The sequence below is a fragment of the Corvus kubaryi genome, unplaced genomic scaffold (genome assembly GCF_017639235.1).
Source record: "Corvus kubaryi isolate FWS band 111438036 unplaced genomic scaffold, C.kubaryi_AGA036_p1.0 split1-37355, whole genome shotgun sequence".
Classification (NCBI taxonomy): Eukaryota; Metazoa; Chordata; class Aves; order Passeriformes; family Corvidae; genus Corvus; species Corvus kubaryi.
In genome coordinates, this window is record NW_024582078.1 from 1,635,727 (window position 1) to 1,652,187 (window position 16,461).

At 48.2% G+C, this 16,461-nt stretch overlaps 1 protein-coding gene across 1 annotated transcript in view; it reads left to right on the forward strand.

The window, feature by feature from the left end:
* Positions 1–11,637: 11,637 nt before the first annotated feature.
* ILRUN (inflammation and lipid regulator with UBA-like and NBR1-like domains) overlaps positions 11,638–16,461 on the forward strand; it is a 16,579-nt gene continuing 11,755 nt past the window's right edge. Inside the window, exons 1-2 of the mRNA XM_042013299.1 lie at positions 11,638–11,821; positions 15,102–15,299. Coding sequence (XP_041869233.1) covers positions 11,731–11,821; positions 15,102–15,299 — 289 coding nt within the window. The 5' untranslated portion in view covers positions 11,638–11,730. The remainder of the gene's footprint in view (positions 11,822–15,101; positions 15,300–16,461) is intronic.

Genomic DNA, 16,461 nt, shown 5'->3' on the forward strand with positions numbered 1-16,461 from the left:
GGGGGGGGGGGGGGGAGAGAGCGGGCGGGACGGCCTGAGGGGGCTCGCGGGGCTGAGAGGCCGCGGGCCCGGCCCCCCCTCCACCCGAGCGCCCCAGGGCCCCGGGCCCCGCCGGGGCGGGGGGGAACGGGCGGTGTTTGTGTTGGGCCGTCTGCCCCGTGCCCGGGCCGGCCGGGCGGTGCGGGGCCGGAGGCGGCTCCCATGGCGGTGAGGGAGCGGGACGGGGCTGGTGCGGACGGGGCTCGACTCTCGGCCCCGGCCCGGGGTGCGGGTTCGCCGGTCCAAGGGCCGCGGAGCTGTTGGAGAGTGACGAACAGATGCACGGGGCGTGTGACCCGCGGGCAGGGAGCGGGGACTGCGTTCAGGGACGGGCTGTGACGCCCCGACTTTGAGACAGCTTCAGAGGAAAGGAAATTGTGGTAGAAAGGCGCTGTGGAAGCCTGGAAGCGGCCGCGGTGCACGTGCGAGAGTTACCGGGGTGTTTGGGGAAAACTCAGCGTCTGCCTGTGGACTGAGGGTTTCTCTAAATCCTCTGACTCTCGGTGTCTGTTTGTCTCGATAAAGGCTCTGTGTCACTGCCCAAGGAAAAAGTAGGCACAAGTTATCAGGGAAGCTGTAGCTCGAGAAAAACAGGGGAGATATTCAGTACAAGGGTGAAAACCAGAAACTAGGAGTGTTCTGGTGCAGTGAGCCCAGGAACTGTAAAAAGCATGTTGTGGAGCAGCTGCTGTGTGAGTTGAAGGGTTTGGCTCGTTTTGAGCCCTTGCACCTCTCAGCCCATCTCCAAAGTGTGTTGACCTAAAAGCTCTGCACCGTGGGGGCTGCAGGAGAGCAAACGAGTGCTGGGTGTTTCAGACACGGTGAACAGAGATCACTTAGCTAAGCTTTGCTTAGAGGTAGAACATCAAACCCAGAAACCTCGGCTTTGAAACCTGAAATCCAAGGGGAGGTCAGGATATCAACAGTTGGGAGAAAACTTGCATGGAATTGTAGAGCTTATAAACAGTGATAAGACAACTTTGTCAGCTTTTTGCTTTTGCCTTTCCTTCCTCCTACGGCTCTGTATTGAATTATAGTGGCAAATATGCATCTGCAGAGGGAGTAAGGGAATAGCAAGTAATTCCTTGTGTTTTGTAATCTGACACAATGTGAAAGAAGGTCTCAGGGAGTTCAGGAGTTTGCTTGGAAGAAACGGTTGTTTCCCAGCAGAAGATGCTTTTCCACCTCATCCACGTGTTGGTGATGTGACTAAATCTGACACTGCACTGTAATCCTGGGGGTTCTGTGGGATTCCTGGGAAGAGCAGGGAACAGAGCTGAACCTGAAAGTTACTCCTGAAGATGCTCTGTGTAGCCAGAGTGTTCCTGGTTTGTGCTGAAGCAGTTCTTTTTCATTCAGGAATATTGAATTCTTGTTTAAAATAATAGCATTTCAAATCCAGCCTCAGAACCAAGGGCTTTTCAAATGTTTAGTTGCAATTGAAGAAGATCTAAAGTGGTTAAAATAGCTTTAATTTCCCAACTTCAATAGTTTGGTTCTGAAAACATCAGTTTTCACTTTTTTTCTGAAGCACTAATTGGTAAGCCTTGTGAATGGATGGGCACGTGCCTGTTGGGTTGGTGAGGTGTGTGTGCAAGCAAACATGGGCTGGGACTGTTCTGAGAGGGCTCAGAGCCCTTGTGAGTGCCCGTTCTCAGCCTGGCAGGAGCTGCTCCTTCTCTTCCAGGTTGGTGCTATTCCTCGTGCTGGCGTGTCCAGTTGGCAGCTCTACCCTGTGCCCATCCCACTGCCCAGCTCCCACCCCTTCCTGTATGGCCACAGGGTCGTTGGCCCAGCCGGGCTGACCCTGCACTAACCCTGCTGTCCCTCAGCAGGGACAATCAGGACACGTGTTCCTGTTCTGGAAGCGCCTTTCCTGTGTGGTTGAGGGGCCCTGTGCAATCCACGCTGCCCAGGTGATTCGGGTGCCCTACCAGGTTTGCCTCGTGTGGGGTGGAATTAGGGTCAGAACCTTCTGGCACCAGCATGTCCTGCAAATAATTTGTCTCGATGAGACCATCAGGTCACTTTTCCGTGTGTTAAAGGCATGGCACATTCCTTCAGGGATGATCCCTTCCTTCTGCATCGGGATTGATGTTCACCTGCAGGAAATGGTGAGGGAGCTCGTGGTGGGGTGACAGAAATGCACACACTGGGGATTCCAGGTTCTCTGTGGCAATGTCCCATGTGTGAGTTAATTAACAAAGACATAAATAGTTTCACTAGAACTTGTTCCCAGGTGTGAAAGCTGCTCTTTGGCAATAGCTGTCATCTCCAGACCCGCAGTTCATTCCCCACTTTGCGTCTTTCATGTACTGTAGGGAACACTCAGAGTTTGATGTGCTTTGAAAGACAATTTCCAACAGCATCATTAGTAATTGTGGTCAACGGATTTACAGTGAATTAGCTGTACTGCTGGAATAAAGGAATTATTTTTAAATAGCTTGTTTGGCCAATCTGGGGGGAAAAATTAGTGGCTGACTGGGAAGGAATACGTGTAAGTAGCCTCTAAAAGTCCGTGTCCACTTCTCCAGTTCCCAGGAATGCCCAGTGCCCCTTCAGACCTCTGTCAGGCTTGGGCAGTGCTAAGGAACTGCCAGCTGGTTTTACTAAGTGCTGCAAAAATGCTTTGGGTTGAACACATGCATCCAAAGTTTCTGAGGCTGTTCCTTGATCTGCAGGAAATACAGGTTAAACCCTTTGTCTTTCCCTGGTATTTATTAAACACTTTCCTAGAGTTCTGTCTGTTTTCTGTGCCTACTTCTTGCCTTCCTGCTGCATAAATCCGATTCCTGAGATCCTGGCTGTACATTCCCCAACAGCAACACACATCACACTGCTTTACATTTAGTTATTTATTTTCCATTCAGAGGGGCTGCAGAGGGAGAGGCTGAGCTTTCGCTTTCGGCCTAAAACCAAAAGTGAACTTTTTTGTTCAAAAAGCAGAACCAAAAGTGAACTGTTTCGGCGCCAAAATGTTTCTTTCTCTGGAGGAAACCTTGGGCAGCAGAGTGGGGAGGGCATTTTGCTGCTGTTGCATCCAGGATCAAATCCCCCTCGGTTACCTTGGCTTTGCTCCCTCCCCTCCATGTGTTGGGCCCCACCACAGGTGGGAGGGAGGGGGCTCGTGGGAGGGATTTTTGTGGCGCAGCAAAGTCCCACGTGCTGCCTGCAGCTCCACAGTGATCTGTGAGATGGGCAGAAGCGAGTCTGAACCCCTTTGGCCTTGGCCTGCCTTCACAGGGAGCTCCTGGAACTCCATAAAAGTCATTAGATTCCTCTAAAGCTGGCGTGGAAATTGTATTGGGAGAAGAAAAAGGAATTATTTTCTTTTAATTGGAGTGTGTGCCAGCTTTGTGGGTGAGAGGCTTGGACCTGCTCTAATTCTGTGAGAAAGTGAATTAGTTTGATGTAGCTAATGGTGGTGGATTTAAAATCCATATTTTAGTGCAGTTGGCTCAGAGATTCCCAGTTTGGAAGAACTAATGTATATTTCAGTAATTTACGTGTAATATTTCTTTACATTCTCTTTTTAGCTTTTGTTTAGAAAGCTGAATTTTTATTAGAGCAGTAGGTGTGATATTTAATTGAAATGTGTCAGATAATAATGGTTTCCAGTGTGTGTGGGGGGGAAAAAAGCATTATTGTAACAAAGCTTTTTGGATCCAGCTTTAGGTGAAAAAGGTCATTATTTGTAAGGTTGTCAGATCTCTTCTGGGGATCCTTGTGTTTTTCTCATCTGTTTAGGAGAATTTGTGGCTGTGTCATGGTTTAACTAGTACTCCCAAGGTGATGTTTTGCATAAAGATTAAGTTTATCTCTGAAAATACTGCAGAAATCTGCAGTAAAACCTAGTTCTGTCTTGTGTCAGGTGTGGGGCAGTTCTGTGCTTAAATTGCCTTATAGATTCACGTTTCCATCCCTGTGGGTGGGCTGTTCCAATTCTTTATATCCAGTGAAACAACTGTATTGCCCAGAAGTGGATGTACTTGATTGGGGATTTAGCTAATAGGGGTTTAATTGCTTTTCCCGTGACTTACACTAAGTGTAGGTGCTACTCACGTACAAGAGAAATACTTCAGGTGTATTTGTGTGAGAAGTCAGGACGCTCAGAATTGAACAGAACAGACCCGGTCAAGGGGATTTACTCACACAGGATGTGGTTCCCACAGCGGCTCACATCAGCACTGCTCCTGATTTTTAACCTCAGGTGTTTGCAGATGCCTGCAGCATGCAGGTGTCCTTCTGAAAACAGATGTTTGGGCTGCTCTTCAGACTGAAGCCATGTTCTGACAAATGTGAGGAAAGCTTTCCCTCTGCTCTGTATGGACCTCGAGCTCAGTTTTGACACCCCTTCCCTTTGGTGGAGAATCCTCGTGTCATGGAGGAGACAGGAGACCTGATTTTCCAAATAAATCATCCTCCCTTGGGGATGCCTGTGGGTTTTCATTCCTCACCCAGCATCCATGGAGCAGTGACAGCAGTGGGTGGGAGTTCCTGTTCCTTTGCTTCCCATCATTATCAGGTGACAGAGACCAGAGTCCCGTGTTCTTTCTGTGACTCAGTACACGTTTGTTGAGCAATCTGTGTCTTGGTGTGACTCTGGTCAGGTTAATATTTGTTTATGGTGACCAGCTGGGCCAAATCTCGTGAAAAAGGTTGCCTCAAAACATTGACTGGGTGTTGATAAGCTTTAGTAGGGAAGAGGGAAGCTGAGGCTTTGGACTTGGTGTCCCTCTTACTCTAACCCAGTTGGTGACACGCTGTTCTCACAGGCAGAAGTGGCACCCCAGCAGCAGATCTGGTGGCTGCTGATGTGCTGTCACCAGGATGTCAGGACAGTGTGGGGAGCTCTGTGGATTGTGGCGGGTGCAGGGTCGTTTACACCCTTGGGTTGGGGAGGGAAAAGAGGTTTTTAACTGTTTGGTCTGTTTGTGGCTCACTTGATACATAGTGGGTATGTCTTAGTGCCTGTGAACCATCGCAGACTGCTGCCTCTCTGTGTCCACAGCTGTCTCCTAGTGCTACTAAAAATAACAACATTACAGAATTAAACAATTTAAAAATATTTTCTTAGAAGCTTTTATCTAATGCGTAGAAAAAACCAAACCCACACCTCTCCTCCAGAGCAGCTCAAATGTTTGACCTGATTATTTTGAATGAAATCTAGACTTTAAAGAAATTGTATTTATAACTGTGGAACATACTATAATTGTGCTCCAAGACAGAAAGCATTTAAAAATTTGGTGCTTGTGGCACGGAAGCATAAGCAGGTAACTGTAGCAGAATTGGGTACAATATAATTTTGGTCCAGCTGAACTCTGCCTTACATGCCCCAACTTGTTCTCAGACAGTTTCTGTAGCTTAATCCCCCTTCACTTTCCTGCAGACAATTATAGATTGGTGACATAGTTTGTACTGAGGAATTGGCAGTTACAGAATCTCCTGTGTACTGGCAGCTCTCAGTGACTTTCCACTGGGAAGAGCTGTTGCCTGTTTTCAGTGGCAGCTCCTGCTGGGACATTCTCGGGATATTTTACCCCCCACTTAAAGCTGCTGGGACCATCTGCTTTGGGAGGGATCAACTGCTGGGGATGGTTCTGAGGGCTCCTGCTTGTAGCACCGTCATTGTGGTGCTGCTGTTGGGCAAGGGGTTGTGCTCAGGTGTTTTACTGTGCTCAGGTGATGTGCTCAGCCCTTTGCGGGTATCTCGAGAAGGTTTCAGCAGCTGCTCTGGGTGTTTCTGTGCACATTAAAGCCGCTCAGGGAAAGTGAGTTCCTTTGATGGTTTGGTGCTTTGAGGACGCTGTGCCTCTCCTGTGGGCTCTCAGTTTCTCTCCTCGTGCTGCTCCTGCAGACACAGGATTGCTTCTGTTACCGCAGGTTTCTGTCCTCTTCCTAGAACACCCCACTTATGTGTGGAACTGCTGCTAAGACAATGAAATGTTTTTCTGTGTCTTCATGTGAAAAATACATAAGCTATAAATTAGCCAGCTCTTTCCCCCTCCCTCCTTCATCTTAAAGCTTTCAGCTTCCCTCAGTCCTTTTGCATCATCAGACATCTTCTAAGGTAGTTTCCCAACTTCATACCTAGAATTTAGTGTAACTTTAGTGTAATAGGGGTCAAGAACGAAGAAAACTGACACAAGTTTTGCTTTCTGAAATTCTGTCTGTTGAAAGATATTCACTGATTAAAATTCCAGTCCTTCAAAACATCTTGAAACTTTGCACTTAATTGCTATGTGTCATCCCTATTGAACGTTGAAATTGAAAGCTCCAGGTGGAAGTGCTTTCCTGCAGCATGATGTGCATGTCTCTTCCTCCACCCCCTTTGGCCTTCTCCAAGGCTTGGAGTGAGGCATCTCCTGCTTCTGGAGCAATAGAAGCTGTTAGAGATGTCCCAGCCTGGAGTATCAGCAAGCCAGGTCCCCAGGAGCTGGGCTGAAGAACATCCAACTAAGATTGTGGAAACTAAGAGACAAAAGGGGTTGCCTCACTTGGATGTCTCCCATACATTTTTAGTCTCTCCCCCCTGTATCATGTAGAGAAGTTCCATTATTTGGGAGTGAGAAACTGTCCATCTGCTGCACTATTTCTTTTTGTTTTTTAACAATAGGCACCTTATGGGGTGCTGTGGTGCCTGGTTACACACTGCATTTGGAGAGTGAGAGGAGGTCTGTGAAGGTGGAGACTTGAGTTACAGGAGTCCAAAGTGTCGTACATCACATGTTCTGTGCTGGAGATTTTATTGTGCTGTTTAGCACTGCCCAGTGTCTCTGCATTGCATATTTCCAGAAGATGTCACCTGAGTTGCTTGGCTCATGACAAAACACTGCACCCTGTGAGTGCTGAGGGCACGCAGAGAGCGCACCTCCCAGCCCAGGCACCTGCCTGGCTCCTCCCCCACTCCATGGGACAGACCTTGGCATCTTCCTTACAATGACCAAGTCCATTTGTTACCTAAGAAACGTTGCTGGCTGTCTCTGCATGACCTAAGGGCTGCATCCCATCTGAAATTCCAAATGGAAGGTGCCCTGGGTGTTGCAGGGAGCATTCTGTCCGCTCTGTTCTCCAACAGCTCAGGAGAACCAGAGGCCTGCAGTGTTCCCCAGGAGTGGGCCATGATGGATGCTGTGCTGTGGACAGGGGCAGAAGCCAGAGAGAGGCAAATTTGCAGGCTGGATTTTGAGCTTGTGATTTGATTTGAATTTTTACTCCCCAAAAATCTGTTCTTTAAAAAAATTGCATCTTTTTCTTTGGCTCTCTCGTCAAGGAATTTGACAATAAATGAAAGCTTGCAGATTCCTGTAACATTTATAGTTCAAATTCTAATGTCTCTCATCTTGTATGTTCAAAGCACCTGCTTGTACTGCTTTTCTTTTGAGATACTGAACTTCTCTATGCTGAAAGAATTCCCCATATTCTGGGGAGTAGAGGGTCTTGGGCCCGTGCCCTGCTTTGCTTGAGGCCTCAACAGCCTTGGTGCTTCAGTGTCTTCAGTCTCCTAAGAAAAGTCTGATACAATTAATTAAAAAACAATTTCCATTTACCCGTATACTGCTGGTTGTTTGCAGGACAGGGAGGTTGTGTAAGGAGGCCTCGAGTTTGTGAACTGATTCTTTTAATTTTGAACACTGAATTACTTTAAGTAATTAATGCCTAAATATATTGGTTTAACATAACAAAAGGCTGTCTGGAAAAAACTGGGAAGGGAAAGAAGGGTTCAAGATGAGCCACCTTGTTGCTAACACTTAAGAGTTGTTAAGGGATGTCTCCAGAGCTATTAGCAGAGAAGGTTTTAACTTGACTATTGTAATTTAGCTCCTGAGGCTTGAAATGAAGCAGCAGAGAAAAAGGCTTGATCTGGAAAGGAACAGTTTGGTGTTGTGTGGGAAAAGCACTTGACACCCAAGAGTCATGGGATGCCCTTGAAGAGGAAAGAGTGGGATGCCCAGAGTTAGAGTGGATTTGGTTGATGATGTGGAGCTACAACCTGTATTTGCTTCCTACTCCCCTCTCTCTTTCTGAAGTCTTGCTCTTAGGACTAAAATTGAGCACAGTGCTGAGTCGTGGGCTCACCCCATCACTGGGGTGACTTTTGACTGCAGGCTTTTCCCGGGAATTAGGGCTTGGATCTTGTCAGACCTGCTCTGTAAGTGTGGCGGGGCTACAAACTGCTGTGGTCCGGGACTGCTCTAAAAATGGAAAAATTGCTTAATTTCAGGAACATAAGGAGGGCCTGAGACCTGGAGGGCCCTGTGAAGAAAGAGCTGCATGGCCACCCCTGTAATTAGGAGAGCTCAATCATGTCAATTACACTGGCTGGATTTGCAGAGTTGTTTGGTTTATAATAGTAATTTATCTCCTATGGCAGAGAGCAGAGGGTAGAGTAAGTAGTGTGGTGTAAGTCACACTGAGGAGTGAAATCAGGCAGGCAGGGATGTGTGAGCAGAAGCCAGATGATAACTGGACCCTCTGAGGGCTGACCCTTGTATCTGTCCCTGCAGTGTCTGCAGCTGGGGCTATGCAATTACAGCTGGGCACAAGGGTAAACACCTAAAAAACCCCAAATATGTATTTAAAAATAGACAAATTTCAGGGCCCTGAGTGTGTTTGCCCTAATGCATCTCTGTCATTAAGGTCACATTTGGGTGTGAGCTGCACTGATGCTGTGCCTGTGGCAGAAGGGTGAGTGGCAGGGTGTGCTGCTTGGGCTCAGCTGCCTGCACATCACTAGGCTGCAGAGTGTTCACCTCTGCAAGTGGCATTTTCCCCAGAGTGCTGCCCTCCGGCTGATCTTGGGGGTTCTTGGGCAAGGGAGGAGGGGGAGCACTGTCTCTTGGGAGGAGGAATGGGACAGAGCCAGCAGTGGTCGTGCGAGCCGAGAACAGGACTGAGGTGTGAGCTGGGGGTGCCTGTGGCACAGAGTGCAGCCACCACCACTCCATCCCTGTCTCCTGGGGTTGTCTGTGTCAAAGAACGTGAACTCAAGGCAGATTTGCTTTGTCATCCTGACTTTGGCTTCTGCCACTGTGAATTGCTCTTCAGTTTCTGGAAGCTTCTTTTTAGTTCTCTACTGGGGAGTCCAAAAGGCATTGAAACACATAGAAGGGCTCCCCCCAAACACCCCCCACCACACAGATCATACAGTGGGAGTGGGGAGGTGGGTTTGGGAATATCGGATCACAAACGGAGGCAAATCTATTTCCAGCATGCCTTGTTCTTTAGTTAGTTTTTAACTCCATGCTGCAGAGGAGTGTTGTTGTTTCCCAATGGCAAAGTGCACTGAAATATGACCCCGGGATGGCAGTGCTGGCCCCAGGCCTATGTGCACAAATAGCCCACTACCTTCTGAGGCCTGTTTGCAGCCCAGCAAACAAACACAGCCAGGCTGCCTCACAAAGAGTTGCAGCAGAAATCTGCCCCTCAGAGCTTTTATTTTTTCCTCTCAATGTCAATAAGACGTCAGTACCACTGATTGCAGAATCGTCACTCACAAGATGTTGTGGTCCGTCTGAAAATGTAGTTATGTAGTAGTGGATTAGGAAGAGAAGGAGCTGCATTGCTGTCTTTTGTATCTCCTACAATACCTTTTGCCTTGGATTGCTGTACTACAGGAAGAAATCATAGTGCAAACTAAGCTCCAGCTCATGGTGTTAGCTGGGTGAGTGAGCAGGAGTCTCTTGGCACAGCCCTGGTGTGAGTTATGTAAATCTTGTGCAGTGTATAAGCAACAGGCGGTTGGTGACGTAAAACTGAGCATTTGTCTCTGTTTACTGGCTAATGTGACATGGCCCCTTCCTGCAGCATTTGACTGAGCTGGCGGGATTAAATAGAGCCCTCACACTCCTAAGTAGAAAACGCCTCAGGCTGAATAATGGTTTCTGCTCTGGCATTCAGAGTTCTGGCCATGGCATGGGACCCGGTGGTTCCTGTGTTGGACCAAAGTCCGCCTGGCACGGATGGCAAAGGTCTGGCTGTGAGGCTGGGGTGGCTGAATTGCTCATCGATCCCCGTGGCCATGTTGTGCAGGACATTCCTCCAGTGTCTCCTTAGCAGAATGTCAGGAACTCCTGTGACTCACACAGCGATTATCTGCTGGCGCTGTGATGGATGGATTGATTGCCAAACTGATGGGTCTTTGGGTCGTCTCCCAGTGCCCCCAGTGCTGCTCTACCTCCTGCTGTTGCCCCCCAGTCAGCTGCTGTACTTCGGGTCCCCTGAGTTTTCTGTGAGGAGAAAGTGACACTGCTCCCATGCAGTTCAGATTTTATCCAGAATGTCTGATTTGAATGCTTTTTGCCACAAACACTGTAGGAATTGAACAGGAGGCAGTTTCTTTACTCACTGTTTCAAACCTCTTTCCAGCTGGCAAGCAGCCTCACAAGCCCTGTGTTTGCTCTTGCTCAGGGTCATGGTGCAAATGTTTCTCTTGCTTTCACCTTGGCTCACTGACTTGGACACATGACACCCCACCACTATCCAGCCCCTCAATATGTCACTGTGCCCACACAGAGCAGCTTCTGCAAGGCTTTGGTTTAGGTGGTGATTCCCAGTTCCTGAAGTCTTGGTTTTGTTTTTTTTTTTTTTTCTATCCTGCTCAAAAAAAGCAACACAGATTTCTGTAATCATGCATTAAAAAAAGCAGTTGTTATGCCCATTGCGTTTGGGGAGATTTTACTCATCTCCATTCTCACAGCACCCACTCACAACATGTAAATTAGGGCCACAACCTCTCAGACATGTATAAACAGAGGAATTACATGACTTGCCAAACACTTACGTAATGACTTAATAGTATATCGTGGAACTGAGCTAAGGCTCATGAATCCTCTTCCTGCCTGACTGTTCCTCTTCTCACATTAATTATCATGAATTGTAGCTACACCGTGGCTCAGGAATCAATAGCATTGTGGCTTTCTGAATGTCCTTAATATATCATAGACTTGCACTGTCATTTATCTTTATTCAGTGAGAACTTTTGACTCAGGTGGTTTGTGAGTTCCTGTGAGTTGTGACTACCCAGAGCTGAACAGGCACTATTGACGAATAAACAGTTCGTACCTGATGGTATGTTTCAAAAACAGCAAGGCTGGAGTTACTATCTGTAGCTACTGCTGCCCTTTGGCCCTGAGAGTTATCAGAAGAGTGTTCTTCGTGTTTTGTTCCTCTTGTGCTCTTTTTGGACCTTGCATGCCAAAATAAAATGGAGAGGTTTAGTCCTTCTGAAATTAGCTGAGGTAACAAGACTGGTGTGAAGAAACTGCCCTGTGTTTGCCTCCTGTGGCATAGCTGTTCTCTCGGTGTCTCCTGAACTGTTCAGCAAGTTTCATAAAGAACTGTTGGAGTAGAGGTCTCCAAGACTTACAAGTTCCAAGATTTCCAGGGAAAATAGGAGCAGAGTAGAAAAGTGATCCTGTGTCCCTGGCAAAAAAAAAAATCTGTATTTAGAGCTCTCTTATCTTGGAGAATCCACACACGATAGAGATAAAAGCTTTAAAAAACATGAGCAGCCGAGCTATTACCATCTGGATATTTTTGCTGAACTGTTTAGGATGACATATGACCTGTGCAGAGGGCCTGGTCCACCTGTACTTCAGGTTGTAATGTGCTTTTTTCCTTTCCAGGAATCTACAAGCTGCCATCGGAGCCTACTATGATTTTGAGAGTCCAAATATCAATGTCCCCTCCATGTCGTTTGTGGAAGATGTCACCATAGGTGAAGGAGAGTCCATCCCTCCTGATACCCAGTTTACAAAAACGTGGAGGATACAGAATACAGGTGAGGCCTTTGGACTGCAGCAAACCCCATGCAGCAGGTGCTGGGATCCAATGGGAGGGATGCTGGCTCAAGGCAGGAGGCTTGTGTGCACTCACCTGGGCTGGAGCCACCCTGAGGTGCTGCCAGCCCATGCAAGTTCCCCTTCTTGGGTTGGCACAGAGATTTTGTGGTGTGGTGTGCAGCTCGGTCAGGTCACCAGTCTTGTTCCTCGTGCCACCACACAAACAAACTACAGGGAACTTGCAGACAAAGGAGGCAGTGACACAAGGGTCATGTGGCAGGTCCACTTCTGGCAGAATTGCCTTTTCATGTTCTGAGAGGATGCAGGGCTGGAGAGACCACATTCCAGTTTGAAATAAGTCAAATCAGTGACTGGGATCCAGGAAGTGAGGCTGGGCAAAGTGCATTCCCAGTGCTTGATAATAGTGGGATGCAGTCAGAGAGGAAAATGAAATCCATGGATGCGAAGGAATCCCTTGTCCTCAAGAAGTGCAGTGACAGGATGTTGCATGAACATTTAAAACTGTGTGTCTGAATTTAATTGACCTGCTTGTACTTGTGTGAGGGAGAACAATCCCACACCGAGGTGTGATGTTGGGAGTCATCACGAGTCAGGTTCAGCTCTCTCAGTATTTCTGCTTGTGAATAGCTGCAGTACTTGGGCTGAATATCCAAGTATTGCAGAGACTAAAACCACACTAAAAATCTAAGAGTATTTCATGAAGAGGGGGATGTTTAAGAACACTGATTTATAGAGAATGTGTTCTAGAGGAAGGGTTTAATATTTCAGTGTACTTTTTCTGCCTCCTTTTGTTTGAAAGTACAATGGAAGGGTGACAAGTGGAACTTGCTTAAACTCCAGTACTGTGAAAAGTTGCCTGGCAGTTTTTTTATAACTGTCCCAAATACAGCTCTTAAAAATCTACTAAGTGTGACAGGTCTTGTTTCTCCACTCTTAGTGTCTCAGTTTGTGTGTGTTATGACTACACCTCTATATTGGGCCTTTCCAACTCCTCCCTTCCTTGTTCCTCTGATGCACCATTTCCTGGATGCAAATTCGGCCTTAATTTAGCATCCTAGTTCAGGGGATATTTCATTGTTCTTGGAATGTTTCACCCTCTGATATCCTGGGCCTTCTAAAATGAGGGACAGGAGCTCATCTTGACTTAGGATTTCCTGGCGAGGCTGACATTTGTTTTGGCTTCTGTGTGGTTTGAACCTGGCTTGTCAGACCATCCGTCTGTGCCCTAACGGTGGTGCTGGAGGCCTGGACTTGGTACAACCACGCTGCTGAGGGTTAGTAAAGGGCAGCTTCACGTGCTAGTTATGACTCTGCAGTGTGAGGAGGACTGCAGCATTTGAAAACCATTCTTTGGTTTAATTAAGGTATAGTATCAAAGGGTTGTAGTGTTTCCAGATAATATCTACTTGTTAGGCAGATAACTGAAGCAGCGCCAAGGTTTTTAACAGCTCTACAGGAGTCCTTGATTGCATGACTTCAGTTCTAGAACACAAAATACCTGAGGCGTGTGTCACTGGAGCGTTGCAGGTCTGATGAGTGTGACAGGCAGAGTTCAGAGATTGTCAGTTTGAGGCACGTGAGCTCTGAGCTCAGTTCAGTCAGGTTCTCATATGTGTCAGTTAAAAGCAATGCCCTGCTCTGGTACCTGCAGAACGGTGCTGCCTTGTCTGCCAAAAGAGCAGTTTGTGTAGTAGAACCATTGCTGAAAGAGCAGCAGGATTTAACAGCCTGTCTTCCTCTCCCCACTCTGCCCCCAGCTGCTGCTGGCTCTGCAGGATACTCTCTGCAATTTTTCATCTCCTGAGAGATGAGTGTACTGAAATAGAATGACATAATCATAATTTCATTTTATGAAGCTTATCAGTTGCAGCATTCTAGGCACCTTGCAAGCCTAAAGCCATTAAACCCGATAAAAATCATATAAATAATTTAAACTAAACCATGTTGCTGGGCTGCCAACCTCTGCAGATGAGACTTCATGCTCAAGTGCCCCACGCCCCAGGCTGAGGTCAGCCAGACGCCCAGCTCCTCTTTCAGAGCCCTGCTCTCTCAGCACCTTTCCAGCTGTACTGGTACATCCCCCGTGCTGAGCATCCCGCTGCACTCGTGCACATCCTGCTCTCCCTGTGAGGTTGTGAATTCCACAAATAAGGACTTGGCAAGAAAACCAGTCTTTGCCATGTCTTCAGTGGAGTATCCACAGGGATTAAATTATCAGGCAAGCTGTTGCAAACGATGCTCCTTGAGGTAACGTGAGGTCAGAGCAGCCTCCAGCGTGCTCGCCTCGGACCAGATGGAGCAGTTCCAAGCTTCGTGGTGGTTCAGGCTTTCCGTAGCCATTTCCGTCAGCCTCAGCTGAGCAGGAGCTGTTCTCAGTCGTTGGCTTAGTCATGTCACATGACTGGGGAAGAAGCAAAAGAAAATTGTGCTAAACTGATTTTTCATGAGTCTCAGAAGCACTTTTTCTTTCTGTCTCCCCCAGCAGTTGTTATCTTTGGCAGCTGTGCCTGCACGCAGGAGCTGTTTTCTGTCTCTCTGATTGCCAGGTCACGCTGTCGGTCCCAGTGTCTGCAGTCTAAACATGGATCTCCACTGATAAATCGTGTGTTCATAACTCTTCCCACCTTTGCACAAGCCTGAGAAAAGGGTTGGTGCAAGGAGATAAATAATTCCATTTAGGAAATAGTGCTGGCACTTCAGTTACAGCTCAAACTATGAGTTCCTCTTGAGTCTCCTAACAGGCTTAGAAAGAAATGAATCCCTGAAAGGAAATGTTGCCAACACTATGTATAAATAACAGGTATTTGATGTGGCATGGTTCAGGAGCTTCATGGAGGGAGGCAGAAATGGGGGCGCACAACACAGCGCTGCCCTTGTCTCTGCCTCTGGCCCTGGGGAAGGGGAGGTGTGTGTAGGTTAAGTTCTTTTTCTTTTTTTCTTTTTTTTTTTCTTTTTTTTTTTTTTTTTTTTTGCTGCTCTTACACTGTGACTTTGGAATTTTTGTGTAACAAAGACATAGAGATTACTAAAATAGGAATATCAGTTGTTCTGCTGGTCCCTAAATGCACCAGTTAAACATGCTCTGAAAACCAGGCTTCCTCAGCATCCACTGCTGCTGTGTTCTGTGTATCTTGGTTTCCTTTGACCATCCAACAATTGCACAACTGTTTCAACAAGCATGTTTCATCCAGTCTTACACAAACAGACAAAGCTTTTCCTGGTGCACTGTCAGTAATTCTCTCTCCTGTCTAATCCCAGGGACGGAGGCGTGGCCCCCAGGGGTTTGCCTGAAGTATGTCGGTGGAGACCAGTTTGGCCACGTGAACATGGTGATGGTGAGGTCCCTGGAGCCGCAGGAGATGGCCGATGTCAGCGTGCAGATGTGCAGCCCCAGCACCGCCGGAATGTATCAGGGACAGTGGCGGATGTGCACTGCCACGGGACTCTACTACGGAGGTGAGCAGCCCCTTTCCCAGCCCACATCCCCTCTGGGGACAGCAGGGACACCGCAGGCCCATAATGGAGCGGGAGGGCAGAGGTCTGCCAGCCCCGGGCCTAAATATAGAGCACAGAGTGGAGGAAAACATCAAGAGAGCTGCTTTATTGTCTTGGCCGGTGTTTTCTCAGCACTGGTGAAATTACAGATTACATAAAACTCTGGAAAACAAAGGGATGCGCACAGCTCTCCTGGAGACTCTTTCCCATTCGGTCCTTGTCGAGATTCTTTCCCAGTTTTCCATTGCTTAACGTTGTGAACTGTATATGAGCATAAAACAGTAGTGAAAACCTCACGTGAGAAGTTAACGCCCAAGGTTTAATGCAGTGATTTAGTGCATCCCCTGTGAGCTATTTCTCTGTTTAAAGAATACATTTGGCTATTTTGCCTGGTGCTTCAGCCTGGGCCTCAAACATCTGCCTTCACTACAGCCTTCCCACCCTTTTCCATGAGCTTTAGTTTACACTGAGAACATCTTTGTGTCTCTGTTGGCAGTTGGGAGTATCCCAAGTTTCAGTGTTTGAATGAGAGGTGTTGGCACATGGAGGCAAAAATACCAGTGCCCAGAAGGAGGGGGCTGCTGGCAGAGCTGGCACTGCCACGCGGCTTCTCAGTGTCTGGAGGGGATGCAGTGTGTCCCCGAGGGATGGGCAGGGGTATCCCCATGCAGGTGGGACAGCCTGTCCAGCTTGCACTGCTGCTCCCGTGTGCTCACAAAGCCAAGGGTTTGTGGATGGTTCCCAGTCCCGGACTGTGGGAGATGTCCCAGTATTGCCAGAAGTTGTCACCTTTGCCAGAACACGACCTGACGATTGAACCCCTTTGGCCACCAAGCTCCGAGTCCTAGAGACTCTTGCCCTGCAGCCGAGCTGGTGGCTTTGCTGTCGGCTGCCCGCAGGTCCGGCCCGGCAATCCCGGGGCCCGGGCGTCCGTCCCATCTTCGGGCGGGGGCCCGGTGGTACCAGCCCGGAGCGGCACCGGGGCCGCAAGGCCGTGAGAGGGCGGCAGAGGGCGCTGCGGAGCCGCCTTTGGGGGGACGTCTATGGGGGGTGGGGAGGCTCAGTGGTGGATGTGGGTGTGTACAGTGGGGTCAGTGGGGTGTGTGCGTGTTCGGGGTGGTCA